At 30.2% G+C, this 21534-nt stretch overlaps 3 protein-coding genes across 4 annotated transcripts in view; all 3 read left to right on the top strand.

The window, feature by feature from the left end:
- Window positions 1-9692: 9692 nt before the first annotated feature.
- On the top strand, window positions 9693-14400 carry LOC107029228 (N-alpha-acetyltransferase MAK3). Its single transcript, XM_015230597.2, has 5 exons — window positions 9693-9824; window positions 11258-11496; window positions 11582-11702; window positions 12725-12780; window positions 13788-14400. The coding sequence occupies exons 2-5, from the start codon at window positions 11311-11313 to the stop codon at window positions 14034-14036; spliced, it is 612 nt and encodes a 203-aa protein (XP_015086083.1). The 5' UTR covers window positions 9693-9824; window positions 11258-11310; the 3' UTR covers window positions 14037-14400.
- A 580-nt stretch (window positions 14401-14980) lies between these two features.
- LOC107029173 (epimerase family protein SDR39U1 homolog, chloroplastic) lies at window positions 14981-19495 on the top strand. The gene is made up of 13 exons (XM_015230524.2): window positions 14981-15141; window positions 15231-15299; window positions 16133-16208; window positions 16935-16994; window positions 17122-17240; window positions 17359-17403; window positions 17499-17577; window positions 17724-17785; window positions 17871-17973; window positions 18170-18230; window positions 18584-18654; window positions 18757-18896; window positions 19050-19495. The coding sequence occupies exons 1-13, from the start codon at window positions 15052-15054 to the stop codon at window positions 19149-19151; spliced, it is 1077 nt and encodes a 358-aa protein (XP_015086010.1). The 5' UTR covers window positions 14981-15051; the 3' UTR covers window positions 19152-19495.
- Window positions 19496-21192: 1697 nt separating this feature from the next.
- The window catches only part of LOC107029413 (high mobility group B protein 15-like), a 5671-nt gene continuing 5329 nt past the window's right edge, over window positions 21193-21534 (top strand). Inside the window, exon 1 of one of the 2 annotated variants that reach the window (XM_015230818.2) lies at window positions 21193-21329. The gene's annotated coding sequence lies outside the window, so the exon portion shown is untranslated. The remainder of the gene's footprint in view (window positions 21330-21534) is intronic. The other variant, XM_015230820.2, reaches the window with a different exon arrangement.

The raw sequence follows: 21534 nt of genomic DNA, 5'->3' as shown, positions 1-21534 counted from the left end.
TTAGGTTGCAAGGTTTGAAATGTGATACACATGAATTGGCCAACAACAAAAAAACCAAAAAAATCCAACCATTTTTTTTGTCTTTTTGTGTATAAAAATGACAAATTTTATTTTCTGGAAAGATGTTACACATTCAATTTCGTCAGCATATGTTCACACCTTTGGTTATGATGATTGATTCTTTCACATTAAAACCGGATTTACGCTGTCGACGAGAGTTTAACTTGTATATACTGATTGATGTTATAAAGTTTGATGTGTATCTGGTGACGATAGTCGATATACGATAATGAGTAGCAAGATAAGCTTATGTGCAAAGACAATATAAAATGAGTGTAAAGAATGAGTATAACAAGTATCTAGTTTAATTTTTATGTATTGACGTTATATAGTTTGACATTTATGTCGCAACGATATAAATAATGAGGGTAAACGAAAGTAAGTTTAATGAATATTTCATCCGTCCACTTTTAATTATTATGACTTTTCTTTTTAGAGTCGAAAGATAAGAACTTTGAGTAATATTTTATAATGTATTTTTTAATCATATTGATATGTAAAAAGTTACAATTTATTGGTACTTTTCATATAGTTTTTGAATATTAAATTTGTTTTATTTATAATATCAAATTAATATAATCTAGTTAACTTTAACTATTAATTAAAATGACTTTCGAAATATATAACATGACAATAAAGAATATCTATCATAAATTTTAAAATATCAAATTAATTTGGTATGGAACTAAAAGATGATATCAAAGTCAAAGAGAAATCTTTGTTTTCCTCTAAATGATAAGTTTGTTTGATCATAATCCATAATAGAAAGCAGCAATATTTATTTGAAAAAATCAAATTCATTTTCCATAACAAAAATATGAAAATATTTTAGAACCCAAAGTGGAAGAAAATATGTTGAAAAAATAAAAACAATAAAGGGTACACGGTTTCTTTGAAATACATGGTATTAAAAGTTTTGACTCCTTGACTTATTCAATATTAATGGTCTAAGTAGTTCTATATTCTAATTTAATTATTGACTTAACATGTCGATAACTTCTTAAATTTAAAGTATTATTTCATTCCTTGTTGGAGCTCCATGAATTTTCAAATGTCTCCAATTATTTTTCTGAATATCATAGAAGTTACAAAATAAAATACTATTTTCTATCGTAATAAATATAATCTCTTTGTTACGATAATAATAGAATCCTTCAGGTGGACAATATATTAATTTCGTTATATCTTCCACGTCTCTCCATTGCGAAGGAATGTGCATGTAAGCTTTTATATGAAAATTTGTGAAAAAATCAAAAATATCTTTAATTTTTCTCCATGATTTGTCGATGCTTAAAGTGAAAACATAATTTCGTACATAGCCATATGAATAATTAACTTGCATAAAAACTTTGTACTTCTTCTCCACTGGTTCATAACCTAATGAATAGTGATATATAGGTTCAACTAAGCGAGAATATTTTCTCTGATAGGGAAGTACTACCATTTTTCTTGTACTGGGATTGAAAATTCTAACAGGCTCCATACCGGACCTTCAAATGCAGTATGAACCATTAAAATACGGTCCATCATTTTATCGATTGTGACAATCAAATTTCCATCTAGATATATTTCCATTTTCGTTTAGATCTAAAGCATATAAATTTTCAGTTTTCCACATAAGAATTTTTGTTCCACCTTCGCGAATCATAGAGCGTAAGTGATGGACATGAATAAAACCTGAGTCCAACACAAGGGCATCAAAAAAATTGTTAACACACTAAACCGCATCAATGATATAACAGGAAGCCATAGAAAAATTTCAACAATTATTTCCTGGTAAAAAGAGGTTGAAAAATGAGTGAGTCAATTGAAAGTCTTTGCAAGCTTTTATAAGTGGTAAAAATGTTCTTATTAAATGTCTTATTTGACTATCTGCTTACCTTTATATTAAGTTGACTTTGACTTAATATGAAATTTGATAAAGTAAATAAGTTTTAAATCATATGTATGGTCATAATTAAAGATATGTATAATGTATCAAAACATGGTCTTAATTAACATGTCAATTGAAAAGTCAAAATAAAAAATCACTTGTCGAAAAAAAGAAAAAAAGACATTATTTATGAAAAATATTAAACGTGTCAAGTGAAAAGTCAAAAAAAGATCACTTGCCAGATAAAAAAAAGATTTTCTTTATGAAACGGACTAAAAAGGATTATAAGATAAACTTATTAATATAAAATAAAATAAAAAATAATTAAAATACATATATTTAAAAACTATACGAATTAATTTTTTACTATAAGGACAAAGGAGTGATGTTTTTTTCCTATTTGGAGACTCTTCAGTCTTGACTCGAATATTTTATTTCATAATTATTATTTCTTATCTTCCATATATTCAAACCAAAAAAATCATAATTACATAATTTGAACATGACATTTCAATCTTTTTGAAATTTGGAGGTACAACTTGGTTAATTAAGTCTAATAGAAGAATTCTAGATATTGCTTTCAAATCAAATCTTCCATTCAAATTGATTATGAAGAATTTTATAAAGTATTACATTTTTTAATTGATTTTTTCAAATTATTAAAAATCAATTATTATTATTTATTTTTTGTGTGTATTTTATTGGTTTACAAAAAGTCAATGGAGTTGGCCTTTAATAGGAGATTGACAAAAATCAATGGCGAAAGTAAAGGAAGTGTTACTTTCCAATTTTGAAAAATAAATGAATAGGTCACACAACAAAATAAGAAATTAAAGGTTTAACTTTTTTACGAGACGGTGAAATACGTAGAGATCAAAAAAATATCAAATAACATTAATAATACTTTATCGAGAAACAAATCATACTATTATTTTTTTAATTTATATGATGAGTTGCGTGGATAAAAATTGAAGAATGATGAGATTAGATATGATTGGAATCATAGTACCTAAAAGGAGATCAATGATCATAGAATTACATATTGTCAATGAATGTGAGATATACTTCCGCCGTTTCATTTTATATGTCACCTTTTTATTTTGTACTTACGTTAAGAAATGATATATAACTTTACCATTCTACCCTTATTTAATATTTTTTTAAGTCAACTTTATTAATAAAGTACAAGATTAATTAACTCTTCTATCAAGGATATAATACGCAAAATATGATATTATAAAATGACAAGTATTGTGGTACAACTATTTATAGAGAGAGATGACACATAAAATGAAACGGAGGAAATACTTTTTAATATTGACATAATATATAAATAGGAATTTAGTCTTAATTGACAATTAAATATTTTAATTTCGAAAATGCACAATTAAATATTTCAACTTTTTTTATTGTATCTGGCGAAACTTGTCGTTAACGTGACTTATACATGTTAAATGTTCTTGTGTCCATATTACTCCCTCCGTTTAAAAAAGAATGACTCTATTTCCTTTTTAGTATGTTTAAAAAAGAATAACCCCTTTCCCTTTTGGGCAACACTTTAACTTTAACTTTCCATGTGAAACGTTTAAGATCACAAGATTAAACGACATTATCATATATTTATCATAACTTTAATTTAGAACTACAAAATTTAAAAAAAATTTCTTAAACTCCGTTCCAAATCAAATTAGATCATCCTTTTTAAAATAAAAAAAATATTAATCAAAGTGTATAATTGATGGAATAAAAATAAATTAAAATACCACACTATAATAAATATAAGTATTTACAAGAAAAACTAAAATAATATTAATGAAAAGAAAATGTTAGGTTAAAAGTCGGTTGCCAACTATTAGTTCACACAAGTCACGAAACAGTTTCCACATTTGTTTTTTTTTTCTAAATTTTTGACTTTTTTTATCAATCACAAAGTAGACAAAATAATAAAACAAAAAATTTAAAAATTCCCTTTTCATAGTTTTTATTTTTTCTTAATTACAATTCACGATTACAATTTTTTTCGACTTACAAAGTATTTCACGTCCATTTAAGATTCGAGAGAAGACTGTATCCTAATAGACTACTTATTATTTTCTTACTAAGTTTATAAGTTGGTACACATAATTTATATGTATTTTATTTATTTATGTATTTGACAAATAAATTAGATGTTTATAAGTCTAAATTAATTAAAAGATATATAAGAGAGTCCGTTTAGATTAATTGATTAGAAAATAATAATTATAAATTAATTTAGTCAGCTTATAAATTTAAATAGATACACGATATTTATAATTATAATAATGACACTCAAGTAAATTGAAATCTAATATATAAATTTTTACAATTCATATAACATTAAAAAAGTATTTTTTTTTGTTGACGTAAAAATCTTTGACAAGATCTAAAAGACTCATTACGAACATGACTAAAATTTAATCTTTCATGTATTTGGTATATATAAGTCTATATAAATAATTTTTTATCTTTCATTATGTTATGTTTGAAATCTTCTATGATAAAGTACTCTCCATATGTTAGAGTCAATCGAATCTAATAATTTTGATCATGAAATTTAGATGAAGATACGTATTATAAAGTTTAATCATTATAGGAATAATCTTATTTTTACCGATTAAAAGAGTTTATCGTTCAAATTTTAATTAAAATGAAATTCTTCAGAAATGTTGATAGATTATATGTTTATCGTTAAATTCTTCAAAAATGATGTGTTTCTTTTTTGAATAATTCGACACAAATACAATAATATTTTTAATGAATCTGAACAATATAATTTAATTATAGGAGAAAATTAAGATAATCTACTAGACTTCAACTACTCATGAATTTAGTGTTACTATTAGAACTTGAAATTATCCTCAATTTCAACAACCACCAAAGCTACTAATAACAACACAATATAATAATTTTAAAAAAAAATAAAGTTTGATTAACCTATATCTGTATAATTGAACTAATTTGGTTTTGGTAGAAAGTAGCTTAATCATGGATTGTTATATTAATTTATTGACAATTCTAGAGAAAAAGTTCATAAGTTAGCTCTGAGAAAATGACATTTGGGGAAGAAAAATAATAAAATAATTAATAAGAGAAAAGAATTTCAAAGGGAGTTAAGTGGGGTAATTAATTAGTGTAGTTTTGTGAAGTGAGATTATACTTAATCAATTACCTAATTTTGAAAGGGAAATGAAAAGTAGATGAATAATTTCACAAGTTCCAAGAAAATTGATGTATTCTATAGTCTCAAAGTATTTGTCACGTTTTACTTTTCGATAGTGAAACTATGTTAATTTTGATTAATATTTTAAAATATATTTTTTTACTATATTAATATGAGCAAACATTGTAATGTACAATATATTTTTATACTTTTTGAATATTTACATTTACTTTTAATACAATTAATTTAATCTCACTTGGCTCAAAGTAATAACTGTTTTATGCTTCAATGCAAATCGGTCTTTTTCCCCTTTTATTTAAATCTGTTAAATAGACAGTTTAAGTTAAATCTAACTGGATAAGTTAAAATGAATTGATTTAATGAATAAACAGAATATATTCACTACCCAAAAGTTACTTGGCTCAAATTAATGAGTTAGATTAAAATGGACGGAGTTAATAAAATGGTGGATCATCAATCCGCCCAAAATTTATGTACTTAGACTTAAATAGATCGATTTAATAAATAAACAGATCATTAATTTATTCATATTCGATAAACAAGTAGATCATTAACTTATTCAAACTCGAACAGGTTAGGTGAAATTCACTTATATGTTCACAATTTATTGTTAATCGGATTCTTTTTGATGTTTTACCATAAATTTTCAATACTTTGTTTCTTTTTGTTCTAGTGTTTTCAACTATCTATTAAAGAAAATTATGACAATAACTATGTCTCGATCTCAATAATGGATAAACAACTCAAACATTGCTATCAAACATTTAATTCTTCAAAATTGTTAACATATATTATATAATATATAGTGGAGCACAGTGCATCTCATATTTTGCTTTTCTTTCAAAGAAAAAAAAATTGTGCCTTACATCTGTTTGATTGAAATTTTTTTGGTCATCCTACTTGGAAAATTTTCAAATTTCTCATTGAAATTTTTATATTTTTGTTAAAAGAAAATCTAGAAATTAAAATAGTATAAAAATAGATTGAAGCGCGTGAAGAAATTAAATAATATCATATGCAGATCAGATCAATCCATCTTTACCTTATGGTTCAAATCTCAAACACCCGGGTTCAATCCCTTTTTATTACTCTTTCATTATAATTAAAAAAATTATTCCAATACTTTAGTAGGCAGGATTAATCAATACACGTGCTAATAGGAGATAACAGATGTATTCATTGCCGATTGAATAGTCAAGATGTACGCAAAGCCACAAATTAAGTTTAAAAAATCCTCATGATGATCAAGCATGTTATGGAGAAGAATTTTTTTTATCTCATGGATCTTAATTTATTAGTAAAAAGAATCTAGTAGGAAGCTAAAACATAATTAAATTATTGAACAATTTGGGAATATTTGCATGAGTTTAATATGATAGTACATTATTTTAGAATTTACAAAAGTGGACTTGTTCACAACTTATATTTCTATATTATATTATAATATAAAGTTCTTTTATGAGCATATTCTCAATTAGCAATGATATGATATTTGGGAATTAATTAGATAAGACCTAGTTTTTTTCATTAATTCAATTATTGAAGTTTCTTCATTAGTACTTAATTTAAGAAGTCATTTCAAATTAAGAAAAGTTGACAATTTAATCAATATTGTCATTATCTTATCTCTTACCTAGTGCTTAACAACCCCAAAAAAATTGTCCATCAATCTCTTAAAATTATTGATATGGAGGAGCCCACAATTCATGTTTTTGCCTTGTTTTTTGGTGTAAAATTGTGTCCCCAATCTCTTTGATTGTATATTTGTTTGCCTAGTTTAGGCAAGTTTTGGAAAAGTATTAAAGTGCCCCCTTGCAATTCATCGATATCTGATATTTACATGAGAGTCTGACTAAATTCAGAATTGTACTGAGAAATTTCATATTAGGGTTAAAGCACCTCCACATTTCACATCCCACATTAAGGTTATAGCATTTCCTAATAAGATCGACCATATACCTAGGGTTTGAATTCGAAAATTAATTAGAAATAAATGAATACTACTTACGTATTGTTTCACCGCCACCATCCAAACGTACATAATTAGGAATGTGTTCACTTCCACATACTAACAATATAAAAAGTATTACAATATCATATTATTTAAAAGATAACGATAGATATTATACCAAGTGAAATAAATTACATGACCACCATCAATTACTTCAACAATAGTCAAGCAAATAAGGGAAATTAATATGACAATTATATAATGGCGATTGATAATCTTAATTTATTTATTTATTTTTCTTTGTTTTTTCTCACTATTTGAATTAATCTTCCAAAGCTGATCAACTAGTCAAAATTCCAGAATAATCAAATTACGAGTTTTTAATATGAAAATTTTCCTGAATTAATTTTATTATAATACTTAAAATACCTTTTAATATATCAAATGTTCCAACTCCACTTATAAATGAGATAAATTCGTTTTTCAATCTAAAAAGTTTGTAAAATAATCGTTCATCGGTAAAATTCTAAAATATTATTATGGAATTTTAATTATAAAATATTATTTGTCAATTTCAAAACTGAATATTGACTAATTGAATGTGAAGTGCAGTATAATTTGTTTCAAATATATTAAAGTGAATCCAACAAATTTTGATGTAGATAATATTAGCTTATAGTTAAGGATATTTCAAGGATAATATCATTTTGATCTCTACATTTTAGATATATTTTGATTTTTCGTTCTTGTGATATTTGATAAAGTACGTTTAGTTTTTAATTAATTGAAATGTTTTTTTTCCTTTTTAACAATTATTTTGTATTCAAATTACTTTTTAGAATTATATTGTCATCAAACATGAAATAACAAAACAAGCTTAATATAACAGACGAATAATTAAGGGATGAAATGATTAATAATTTTGATAAATTTGTGAATTATCCAGAACCAAAGAGATAAAAATGCATATTTTAACTAATAGAGATTAAATGTATTTAGTTAAATATTGCACGAATCAAAATTAAAATTTATCAATAATTGAAGGATTAAATGTATCCACACCTTTTCATATAAATATATCAATTTCTTATTTTTAGTTTTAGCATTTCTATCCGATCACATGAAATTTATTCATAAACTAGTATTTAAATTTTTGGAAGACCTAATTTTAAAAAATTTGTTCCTACTATGTAGTCAAATATATATTTAAAGACAATTTTAAAAATTTGACTATGGTCAAATATATTTTTAAAGATAAATTTTAAAAATACGAGTCAAAACTTATGGTCAAACATATACCTAAAGATAATCTTTAAAATTTTGATTCAAAATCTATGGTCAAATATATATTTAAAGATAATTTCTCAATCTCTAATTCAAAATTTATAGTCACACATATATTTAAAGATAAATTTTAAAATCTAATTCAAAATCTATATATAATTTTTTCAAATCTAATTTATAATCTATAATCGACAAGCGCTAGCTTAAAAAGTTAAATTTCTTTCAAAATGAACAAAAGGTAAATTGGGCCTCGAAAGGGTCACTACAAAACCAAGCCCAAATTTAAGCCTCAAACAATTTTCCAAATGCAATCACAAATTAAAGTAAGAAATTAAAAAGGAAAAATTGTATGAAATAACAAATTATTAATTCAAATTAAATTTTATAGTCATAGTTTTTTTTGATTTGTAATTCACATTAAACATATTCATGTTTTTGTCATCCCATTTGTATATCGAAATATACAAATAGACCGGAATATAGAAATGCAGAACCCATTTGTATACCGAAATATACAAATGCAGGATCCATTTGTATACTGAAAATATATAAATACAAGACCAATTTGTATATCAATATACAAATACATGACCAATTTGTATATCAAAATATACAAATACATAACCCATTTGTATATCAGAATATGCAAATTCAGAACCCATTTGTACACTAAAATATACAAATAGACCCAAATACACATTATCTATGTATATGTATATTGAAATATACATATTAATAATCATAACAAACATAAATTTATTATGGAGCGCAATTATACAAAATGTACCTATAATATATAAATATGACTTTACATTTGCTAAACCTAAAATTTACTCATTAAAAAATCCAAGAATTTGCAAAGTTCTTATTTTGTGAGAAAATGACCCCTTAAATTTGAAAATAGGTTCAAAATAGTCCCATAAAAGATTGAAATCAACATTTTTTATTATTCTTTTTTATGTTGCTAAAAGTTAATACTTTAATCTTTATAAAATATCTATCAAAGTCTATATGTTAGATTTAACGAAAATAATGTTAAAAAAATGCAACTTTAAATACCAAGAGTTCTTGTCAAATTTTAAAACACGTAACATAATAAGTTACACTAGATACTAAAATAATATAGAATAAATGACAAAAATCATATCAAACTCTAGAAATAAATTAAAAATAATAAAAACTATACGTCTAATTATGAGTTCCTCTAGTTTCAGATTTTTCATTGCTACTATCAAATCTAATCGATAAAATTTGATAAATATTTGACGATAGACTAAAAATATTAACTTTCGATAAACTTAAATGATCAAACTTATTAAAATGCATAGTTAAAGGAACTATTTTGAACATGTCTCAAACAAAAGACACCATTTTTGTCAATTTTTCCTTCTTTTGTGTTGTGGTCTCCTTGCTTCTCTCTTTCAATGAGCTATACTTTTCGCCATTGAAGTAAGGTATGCAGCTTTTCTCTCCTGCTGAACCCCACCCCCCACCCCCACCCTCCTTTGGGGGTTCTTGAAATGGTTTTTTCTTGTTTCTTTGAATTGAGTTGTAGATTGTATAAAGATTGGATTTTTAATTTTGTTATTTGGTTTTTTTTAGTTTTTTTTGGTAAAGAATGAATCTTTATTGGATTTTTGAATTTGGGTGTTGTTTGGTAGCAAGATTAGAGTGTTTATTTTGATGTATTGAATTTAGAGATGAATGAAGCTATTTTGTATTGTGTGTTTTGTTGGTACTTGAATTGGTATGTTTGCTTTTCACCCTTTGTGGTAGTGGTTGGGAAAAAAAAATGTAACTTTGTAGGTATCACGTGGAATCAGTCGAGGTGTGAGCTAGCTTTTGTGATTAAGCTGACCAATTTTGTTATCTTGTGTAGTTTTTTTTTTAATCTGTTTAGGTAGCATGATTGGGATGGAGTTAACATTGAGATTTGAGAAATAGAATAGATTAGATTACTCAGAAGTATATTTAAAGAAGGGTAAGTGCCTAGGTTTCGTCTGTCTCCAAAGGGGAGGTTGAGTGATTGATACATAGGAGTAACAACCTAAATATCCCAAGCTTGTATTACAGCTAAGGCAATTAGTGTGAGCCCATTTATTTCAACCTCGGTGGGCAGATTATGAATTAGTCAAAGTGTGCGCAAGCTTATCCTATTGCATAAAACAAAATGTCCTTTTTTGTTCATAAGACCGTCATTATGCTGGATATCAGTGAATAGGTTCATTAAGTGACTTAAGAAGACACATGAAATGTGTGTGCATATATTGTATGCTATGATCGTGTGCTTGTTTGTTCCCATGTTCAAAAGAGAGAGTTAAAGAGATAGAGGAGGACCATGAGGGGGTATTCAACTAAGAAATGCTACTAATTTATAGTGCATCGGGTTTCTCAAAAAAAAGAAGGTTTGGGGTACTTCGAATTCTCATAGTTGAGCAATTTTTAGCAAATAAAAAAAGCTCCTTATTATGATCGCTTAAGGTGGAATCAGATTTTATAATTGGATGACAAATAAATTGATGTTTGTTTTTCTTACTTCTCAAAATGGAAATAGAAAAGGCTGATTTTTGTCAACTTACTGAGAATATGTCATCATGCAGCATAATACCTCGTAGACTTGAGATTTTATAGTTTCATTTGTTTATGTCAATATAGATAGGCCGTTTTTGTTTATCCTACAAATCTCTTAAGATTCATCAGCCTAGATAGTTAACATATACAACATAAACACGGATCTTTTAATTTCCAATGGTTTTAATGCTGTGTGAAAGTTTAGTTTGTGTTTAGGCTAATGAACAATCTTTAAAAAGAAAAAGTTGATATTCATCATGTCAGTCTCCCTCTGAATCCCCCGGCCTGTCCTGCCTATCTTTCTCTGATCTCACAGGCACACCACACGAGGTCCTTATTTTGGATCACCACCAGGTGCATCGCTGACTCATGGAGACAAGGAGTGAAAATGAACCAGAAGTAGACATCAAGGCATCAGAAATAAAATATGTTAGCTATGGGGGTGAACATCATCTACCTCTTATCATGAACCTTGTTGACGAAGAGCTCAGCGAGCCCTACTCTATCTTCACTTACCGCTACTTTGTCTATCTTTGGCCACAACTGTCTTTTATGGTACTACTCGGACTTCTGTGTCATATTAGTTATGTTGTATTTCATCAGGAGCATAAATCTTTCTTCATTACTGAGATATTTGCAGGCCTTCCATAAGGGGAAATGTATAGGGACGGTGGTCTGCAAGATGGGAGATCATCGTGGTACGTTCAGAGGTTACATTGCGATGCTTGTGGTGCTTAAGCCTTACAGAGGCAAAGGAATCGGTCAGTCTCTTATCGCTCTTCACTTGATAAATTGATAATGGCCTTTAATATATATTGGTCCACTGATGTCTATAGAGTGACACTCTCTTCATGTACCTGGATAAACATATTGTTTTTCCCTGAGGAATTTCTCAATTCCGGGTCTCTGTAATGAAGCAGGTTGGTTTTGTGTTTTGATTGAATCAACATTAATCAGATATATATTTCGGTTGAAGTATCTTGTGTTGCTGAATGAGTCTGAGATTTCTCCCATGGTACAAACCAAAAGTACAGTTTTTTTTATAACCGTGGTGTATGCACTTCGACTAATTCCACGGGATAGTGCCACCTCCCACCACCAACAGGCTCTTATTTTTCTGATCCTTCATTTAGTTTTCTTTGAAAAAGGTTTTTCTCGCTAAATAGAACTTCCCACACATAGTTATCACAATTACACTTGTATCTCTTTTCCCTTTTTTTTTGTTTCCTCTTTCCATCAAAATCTCCTCACCCTTACCCCCCAAAGCACAAAAATCTCCCTATTTTGTTGCCGTCTCCTCTGCTTGAGGTACACTCTTTGTATTCTCTTTTACACATTGAAGTCTAATTCAACAGCCATAAGCAACCTGACCCCATATAGAAAAAGTTTCTTACTGTGGAACTAGATGTGGTTGCGAGGTTATAAAGATTGAAAATGAGTTTTAGTTGATTACTTTGCCTTTGCTTGATGTGGTGTGGCTGCTGAAGGTCAGTGTACCCTCTACCCTTCCCAGACCCCACCTGTCGAATTTACACTTGGTACCTTGTTGGTGGTGGTGGCGGTATGGCTGCTGAATCTGAAAGAAAGGGGAAAAAGAAAGTATATGGGTGCATGCCTAGCACTACTTACAATATATGAAAGAGATAATAGAGGAAAATAAACAAAACGAAGCTCCGGGTGGTAATCCTGGTTCAGCTGGTTTTCTGGGTATTTTCACTGATTAAGTGTTTTCTACTTTATGACTTTACAAATGCATATTAACTTTTGATATTTCATCTTCCAGCTACAGAACTTGTCACGAGATCAATCAAGGTGATGATGGAATCTGGTTGTGAAGAGGTAAGTCTCAACATTCTGAAACACTCATATTAGCGACTTTAAGACTGCCAATGTGAAAAACATAAATATAATGGCCACGGTATCAATGATGTTAACTGTCCATTTTGGTTGTACAACTTAAGTAGGCCATTTTTTGTGACTTGCTGCCCGTCATCAGAGTATGCACATTGGCCTGATAGTTTAGTCCAACTTGCAGATCAAGCAGAACTATGTGTTCAGTGCATTTCTATCGTTCCAACTAAATCTGACCTCTTAAGATTTCGTATGCTTTTTCACACGGTGTTTTCTTCCAAACCACCCTCCACCTTCTTCCAGATATAAAATTTCTGTTTTCTTACAGGAACCATGAAAAACAATGTAACCAAAACAAAAACGTCACAGATTTGTTGAATAAGGAATTTTGTTTGCTTTTGTTTGTAAGAAGTTTGAAATATGATAACACCGAACAGAAAGAGATTGATCAAAAACATTCCTTTGTGTTTAACAGTCATCATAAATTTTTAACCATAAGGTTCTTTACTTAGGCTTGTTTGGAGGTGTAGAATAAGAAATGACTTAATAAGGCTTGGGATCAAATCCCGCAGAGACAAAAAGACACTAGGTGATTTCGTTCTCTCCGCTTAAGTCATGGTGGCAGAGTTATTTGATTCTGATGTAAGTGCAAGGCAGCAAGTACCGTGTGAGATAGTCAAGATACGCACAGGTTGGCCCGAATAACATCATTATAATTAAAAAAAGAAAGAAAACATAAATGATTTAATGATGAAAACCACCTCGATAAGATTAGATTCTTCATGATTATCGGTCTTGCCTGCTGTTTTGTACAAATCAAGAGCTGAAATGTGTTATGTGCTTACTTGGTTTACGTAGCCTATTTTCTGTTTTGGGGATAGTTAAGTTTGTCATGTTTAAAAAGCATAGAATCGAATTGAGAAAGCACCATAGTGTCATGATATATTATCTTGCCATGGCTTGTTTCCACTTAATTTTTTCCTATGTTCTGTTAGGTGACTTTGGAAGCTGAAGTAACAAATAAAGGAGCACTCGCTTTGTATGGTCGTCTTGGATTTATTAGAGCAAAGAGACTTTTTCGTTATTATTTGAATGGTGTAGATGCTTTCCGGCTCAAGCTATTATTTCCTCGCGTAGAACCACAGCCCTTAAATTCCATGGCAGATGCTGGTGATGAGAGCTTTGAGTATAAAGAGCACACACATTGTGGAGAAAATCCCCCTTGTTGCCAACACAACATGTAAACTGAATATTCTGATTAAACAGGTAACTTGTGTCTACATTGCTGAGACTCTTCAAAAATGTCGTCAGGTGTTTGTCGTGCACTCCAACAGTAGTGCATTTGGGAGAATCCAACATGGGTACGACAACATTTTTGGAGAGTCCAAATGCCAAAGAGACCACATTGGACCGCCTTTTTCTCATTGTAATCCCAATTTTGGTAGTTATTTTTTGTGTTTGTCAAGTTGTAGAAACTGAGATCTTGTTTGCTGAAAGGTATAGTCATCAATCACTTGACTATTGATGCATCTATGCTCTGAAAACTGTTTCAATGAGCTTTGTTTTCAATTTTCATCCCCTAAATCAACAGGAAACGTCGTGTAACGAGGCGTTTGATCATGTTCAAGCAGGGAATTATAGTCGAGATAGAATAGTTATGCTTAACGGCCTTCACTCGATGTTTATATTAAGTCAATAAATGCATGACATGGATAATCTCCGTCCTCGTTCGTCACAAAACAAGAACATACTCATTTAAAATTGCTGGATGAGAATACAAATACTAAAAATGAAAAAAAGGCACAATCATCAAAATACATTTAAAGTATTATATTTCTTGTTTCTTATCTGCACCATCAAGTGTTCACGTTTTTATTTGAATTATAATAAAAAATTTACTAAAATACACTTAAAATCCGACTAAATCAAGTGTTTGAATACAATCTTGACACAAAAGCACGTGATAACTTAATTTGCCCGTAAAATTCCATCCACATGGTAGCTAACTCATTCAAATACTCGCAATTTTCATAGTCAAACATATTTTCGAAAATATTTCTTCAAAAATTACTCATTTACCCTTTTTGTTTCTTTATACTATATGTTAAACAATGAGGACAAAACAGTCATTTACAATCAAATGAGACCAATCACATCTATGTGACTCAAATTTATACACGATGAACATTAAAAAAAACATACAAAAACAACTCTTTTTTTCATTTTATTTTTTTTAATCACACAATTACAAGTTCATTGATGAGTACCATGGGAATAGCAAGTACATTTTCATGGACAAATTCCATTTCTTCAACTATTCAATTCCCTCAAGCTCACACTCAATTAATTGTAAGTATTCTTATATCCATAAGTATTCAATTTCTCAATTTTTATTGTTTTTATAATTCATCTGTGTTTTTTGATTCTATTGAAAATAGGGAGGTGAGTCTAAAAGAGTTACATTTTGGTGTGTGAATGCAAACATAGACTCTGCTTCATCTCCAAAGGTACAATCCAAATTTACTCAATTTATTCTTTTTTTTTTTCATATGTGAAAACTAAAATTGGTTATACTTTGTGGAAATAAGTTTTAGATATTACTCCGTCCGTTCCAATTTATGTGTCTTAGTTTGACTGGATACAGAGTGATTGAGAACTTCGAGGTCTCGGGTTTAAAACTCATTGGAGACAAAAACACGAGGTGCTTTTACCATATATACTAGGTGGACAGAGTTATCTGTTACTTGTTGCTGGTTGAAGGTGGTAGGTATCCCATGAAATTAGTCGAGGTGTGCGAAAACTGGCACGAACACCACGGTCATAAAAAAAAATATAGATTCCCCCAAGGTCTAGCTCAAGTGGCAAAAGGTGGAGGATTTGTGGCTTAGGTTGCAGGTTCAAGCCCCACCCCATGCAAAGCGAAGACTGGTATTTAAGTGGAGAAAGGGTAGAGAGGCGGGCCATTATCCACCGAGTTTAGAAGGTTGTGATTGGTCCAAAGGGCGGGTCACAGACGTATTTCTCGATTATTAAAAAACATAAAGATGTGCATCGGCCTTTGAATCTTGTGGTTATAAACTTGCAATGTATAATGTTGGAATTGGAAAACTTAGTAAATATAGAAAGAGATTATTTTTTTTTGGGACAGACCTAAAAGGAATGTAAGACACTTAAATTGGGCGACGGAGGGACTAGAGTAATTCGTAGTAAATTTTTTTCGTGTTTTAATTTTTGGTGCATATGATGATTTCTGATGACAAACTATTGATCTAGTGATGTAACAATGCTTAGGTTAACCGTTAACGGAGAGGGCATTTACTTCTTTCTTTTACTGGTTCAGGAAAGTAAGATGATTGTATCAGTTACTGGAGCTACTGGTTTTGTTGGGAAAAGATTGGTGCAAAGATTGCATGCAGGTATACCAACTACTTCTTCGTTACAACGGTTTTGATCTTCATATTAATATATATATTCCGTCCAACTCAATTTATGTGGCAATATTTGATTGTACCAACTCGAAACAAAATGTATCAATCCAAATCAAATTATTTGTTTATCTACCAAGTTGAGCCTACAATAAGTCAAAGTCGTAAACAACAACATACCTATTGTGATCCCACGAGTGAGATCTGAGGAAGTTAGAGTGTATACCCTACCTTGTAAGGTAGAGAAACTGTCTCTCTGATAAACCCTCGGTTCAAGGAATAAGTCAAAGTCAATTACTAAATCGGAATGTAAAAGTAACTAGTTTCCAAATGTATATATGATTCAAAGTATAAAGTGCTAATCAATCGGAATGTAGATAGTATCGATAAACATGTAGTAAATGTGTCTGTTTGTGTGTGTATTACTTGAGTTGTAGGCTGAGGATGTGCACACATGCTTCCTTCATTATCGGTCTGCCCATCCTTCGTTATGTGATTCTTGATTATAAGTCTGCATTCAACACACAGTTGCTATTTCGCTTCACCTCTATGGGCTGCTCTTGATTTAGCACTTTCTTTTATGAGACATTGTCATATATGAAGCTGTTCCGAATTTTAACGTACCGTGAAATGTGACTTTTACCCAAGGATGTGTCACATAACTGCTATTGTAGACAAAGCAGGTTGTTAAACTTAAACTTTTCGTTCTAAATGCAGATAAGCATCAGATTCGAGTGTTGACAAGGTCAAGATCCACAGCACAATCAATATTTCCGGGTAAGAAGGTAAAGATTATTTTTTATTCGCCCATTATACATTAGCATTAATTATTCTTTCTTCTCTGGAAAATCCTGATATTGTACTTTAAAATTTCACCTCTTCGTATTCTTATTGAAATGTGCAGTTAAAGAGTTCCCGGGAATAGTAATTGCCGAGGAGCCAGAGTGGAAAAACTGCATCGAAGGTTCAACAGCTGTTGTGAATTTGGCTGGAACATCCATTAGTACTAGATGGTCCTCTGAGGTATTAGGACGACTTTCTTTTCTCGTTTCAATTTGTTCATCTTACTTACTTTATATCTTCTGTGTGACGAATGATCAGTCGTTCATTCATGTATCAACTTTTCAATGTAATGCTGCAGATCAAGAAGGATATCAAGCAAAGCAGGATTAGAGTAACCTCCAAGGTCTCCCTAATAGCAACGCGAATTCATTGTAAGAATTTATCTATAACAACAAATGATACGAGCAAGAATCTGAGAAACGCTGATTGATCCTGCAGGTTGTAGAATTAATCAATAATTCAAAGGATGATGCCCGTCCCAAAATTTTAATAAGTGCAACAGCAGTTGGTTATTATGGTACGGGTGATCAAATTCATGTTTTGCTTCCATACCGTATTGTTAAAAGTGTTAAGCTGCATATCCTCGTATTGCGATAATCTTTCTGTTACTGGTAAAAGCTTCAGTAAAGTTGAGTGACAAGTCCACTTATATTACTACCTTAGGAACCAGCGAGACGGAAGTGTTTGATGAGAAAAGTCCATCTGGAAATGATTACTTGGCTGAGGTAAATATAACATTTGCATACTCATAGAACATGTTATGTGTTTTTAATCTTCATGTTCGATTTCTCACGTCATGATTTCTTTCAGGTTTGTAGAGAATGGGAGGCAGCTGCTCTCAAAGTCAATAAGGATGTTAGGCTTGCTCTAATTCGTATTGGCGTTGTCCTCGGAAAAGACGGTGGTGCTTTAGGTAGTACGCTTTGTTTCTTTCTTTTCCTGTCGATAACAAAATAATAGCCTGTTTTGCCTAGCTATGTTTAGCGTCAAAACGTCTTTTTGTTTTCCCACCCTCGGTTATATGTGAACCGACCTGTGACAGAACATGTCATATCTTTAACATTTTGATGCTTAACATTGTTAAAATCTTCCGATTTTCCTTTCTGCAGCTAAAATGATTCCTCTCTTCATGATGTTTGCTGGTGGACCTTTGGGCTCTGGAAAGCAATGGTATTGCCCTTCAATTTTTGTCCATGTTATAAGTGTTCCCCGTAATGGATCAGAGATACATTATTGTATTCGTCTGTTTGAGTCTTAGTCCTAAGATTACCGAGGACATGACCTTAGATAGTAGGGTCTGGAGGTCGTGGATTAGGGTAGAAGGTTAGTTGGTAGTTGACCGTTCTCTGTGTTGTCTGTAATGCTGTTGATTTTACATTATTTCGTTGTTGTCTCTACGAGGTGGGGTAAAGTCTGTGTAAACTCTACTCTCCTCAGATACCACTTGTGGAATTTCACTACGTATGTTGTTGTTGTTGATTTCTAATTCTCACTTGGTAGATTCTACTGGCTTCACTACACAGGTTTTCTTGGATTCATCTCGATGACCTCGTGGATTTGATATACGAAGCTTTATCCAATCCATCCTATAAAGGTAAAGTCATTACCAGGCATCTATACTATGGATTTCGATCGGAGTAGTTTTGTAATGAGTTCATATAGTCAGTCAACTGATAACGTAGTCGTGCAATGGCAGGGGTGATAAATGGAACAGCACCGAATCCTGTACGTCTGGGAGAAATGTGTGAACAACTAGGATCGACGTTAGGAAGACCTTCGTGGCTACCGGTACCAGAAATTGCACTGAAAGCTGTACTTGGAGAGGGTGCATCAGTGGTATGATATCTGTAACTTCAACTTATTAGTACTTATTTGTCTGTATTGATCGGAAACAGTCTCTCTATCTCTCAACGTCTGCATACACTCTACTCTCTCCAGACTCCATTGGGTACGTTGTTGTTGATATTGCTAGAGTAATGTGTATTTTAGGTGTTGGACGGACAAAAGGTGGTTCCAACGAAGGCTAAGGAGTTGGGTTTTTCGTTCAAATACAGGTATATCAAAGACGCATTGAAAGCAATCATGTCATGAGACTCATCAACCATCAACCCATATTCATTTCAATGGCCTTGAAACGGAACGAAAACACGAATAATCTGTTGTCATTGTTGTTGTTGTTGTTGTAGTCGTCGACTGGGGATATGAGTTTTTTTCCTTATTTTTGATGAGCCAAAATTCAATTTATAAACATAATGTCATTGTCAAAAGTATATGTCTAGTTATACTTTACTTGAAACGAGGGTCTCTCTTCCTTATACGATAGCAGTAAGACGGTATATATATCACTTGTGAGATTTCACTGGATATATTGTTGTTGTATGGACGAACTTTTCACGAGCCCCGAGGTGAATTGATCTAAAAAAGTTGCATATGTATTTGCATTTATATTATGAATTTACAATTGTTTAGTCCAATTAGCAAACTAGACGTAACAAATGGGCGGGTTGAAAATGAGTTGAAATCCAACCCGTAAGCTTTTTATTGGGTTAGAGTAACCCATATTTCACACATTTTTTAGCCCTGCGGTAAAAATCATTAGATATGATTGCGTATATATCACCTCTCCAAATTTGATTTATGAGATTACACTGTGTATATTATTTCGTTATAGTATTTATTTATTTATTTCAAAAAACTTTTAATTAGTGATTGGTTATCAAGGAACTGACATGTCATTAATATTTGGTTCTCTTTTTTCTTGAAACTTTGTGAAGAATAATAAGTGAGGGGTTCAGAAAAAGAGAGCACCTTTTTTATAAGACTTGTTCAAATTAATTGTTTAAATAAACACATATAAATTAATTAATAAAATATTTCCTTTGGTTATTATCTTCTTCCAAGAAAAATAATAAACATGTGTTTTTTTTAATAAATAAATTTAAGAATCCATTTCCTTTGACCACTTGAATAACATTACGTGTGATATAATGATTTCTAAGATCACCTATTAGAATTTTATAAAATACTAAAATAATAATAATAACAATATTCAGTTTAATCTTTATCTCAAGAGATAAAAAAATTATTTCAAAAGACCATCGAGTAACGCATATCAAAACAATATTAAAAAGGAAATAAAATACATGAAATATAGCAACCAAATGTGAAGCCAGAATTAGGAGAATAATATACTACAAACATAGTTTTTTGCAACCCCTTCATCACCACATAGCCGTTAATCAGTTTCGTCAGAGGGTTCACAAGTTAATATATATACATATATTATTCTCAAATACAAATAGAAGGAAAAATTTTAAAATGAACCCCGCACTTTCACTTAGCTCTGCCTCTACTAGCAATAACTAAATATACGATAATCAAAGCATAAAAAATAACAAATCGATAATAGAAATCGAATGACAATAAATTATAAAATGAGTACTAATGCTATTGGTATGCAAGGAGAAACATGTCTAATACACTAATCACACGATAAAAACGAGACAACACTCAACTACCTACTAACCTTCTGTCATAATCCTCAACTTCCACATATCAATCAAATATTTTTAATAACGATCAGTCCGTTTGTGTTACTATTAAAAAAACCACTTATTTTAATCGATAACATTATTAACATTTTTTAGTACCATTCATATCTCGACTATTTCATTATGAAATTATTTTCCACCAATATAAATACCAAAAAATTCCACCAACCAAAATTTAAATTTAAAAAAAAAAACAAATAATTTTTTTAATAAGTCAATATTATAAAGTTAATTCCGTGATCTAATATGTACCTCAAAATTTTTTAATTTAATATTAATATGTGGCTATGCACGTAGAGAGATAATAAAATAACGTGCCGCTCCAAACGGGGCATTATACAAAAACCATAACTGCAATTTCTATGATGTTTAACAATTTTCATTAAATTTTATTTCCTATTATATCCTTTTCTTATACTGTCCTATGTATAAAAAATAGGGTAAAATAGTCATTATACATAAAACAAAATTTCATCAGTCACACACATATAAATATATTTTCATGGCTATTCAAGATTCATATTTCTCCATCATCAAAAAAAATAAAAATTCATAAGTTCCATGATTAATATATTAAAAAAACCATCTTTTTCATAAGCTTTTTTACCCCATTTGGATTTTTTTTTAAAATTTTCTTTTTTTTTAAGGTTTAGTATTAAAAAAATAGAAACTTTATTTGGTGCCCCATTTTGCTTAGTACATAATCAAACTGTTGCTGGTAAGTTTTCTTTTGTTTATAATATAATGTAAAGACTTGATTTTTATTACTTAGTATGATGTATTTATGATATAAATCTGTGTTCCATGCATGGTGGAGGACTGTGTTTTGATGTTGAAATCTTTAAAGATGGGATTTTTATGTGTTGTTTGTTCACCAGAAGCATTTTTTATTTGTGGGGTTGGGGTGGTTGGGGGTGGGGTGA

This window comes from Solanum pennellii, chromosome 9, assembly GCF_001406875.1.
Source record: "Solanum pennellii chromosome 9, SPENNV200".
NCBI classification, from domain to species: Eukaryota; Viridiplantae; Streptophyta; class Magnoliopsida; order Solanales; family Solanaceae; genus Solanum; species Solanum pennellii.
The sequence above is the reverse complement of the archived record's forward strand: the minus strand, read 5'-3'. Positions and strand labels throughout refer to the sequence as shown.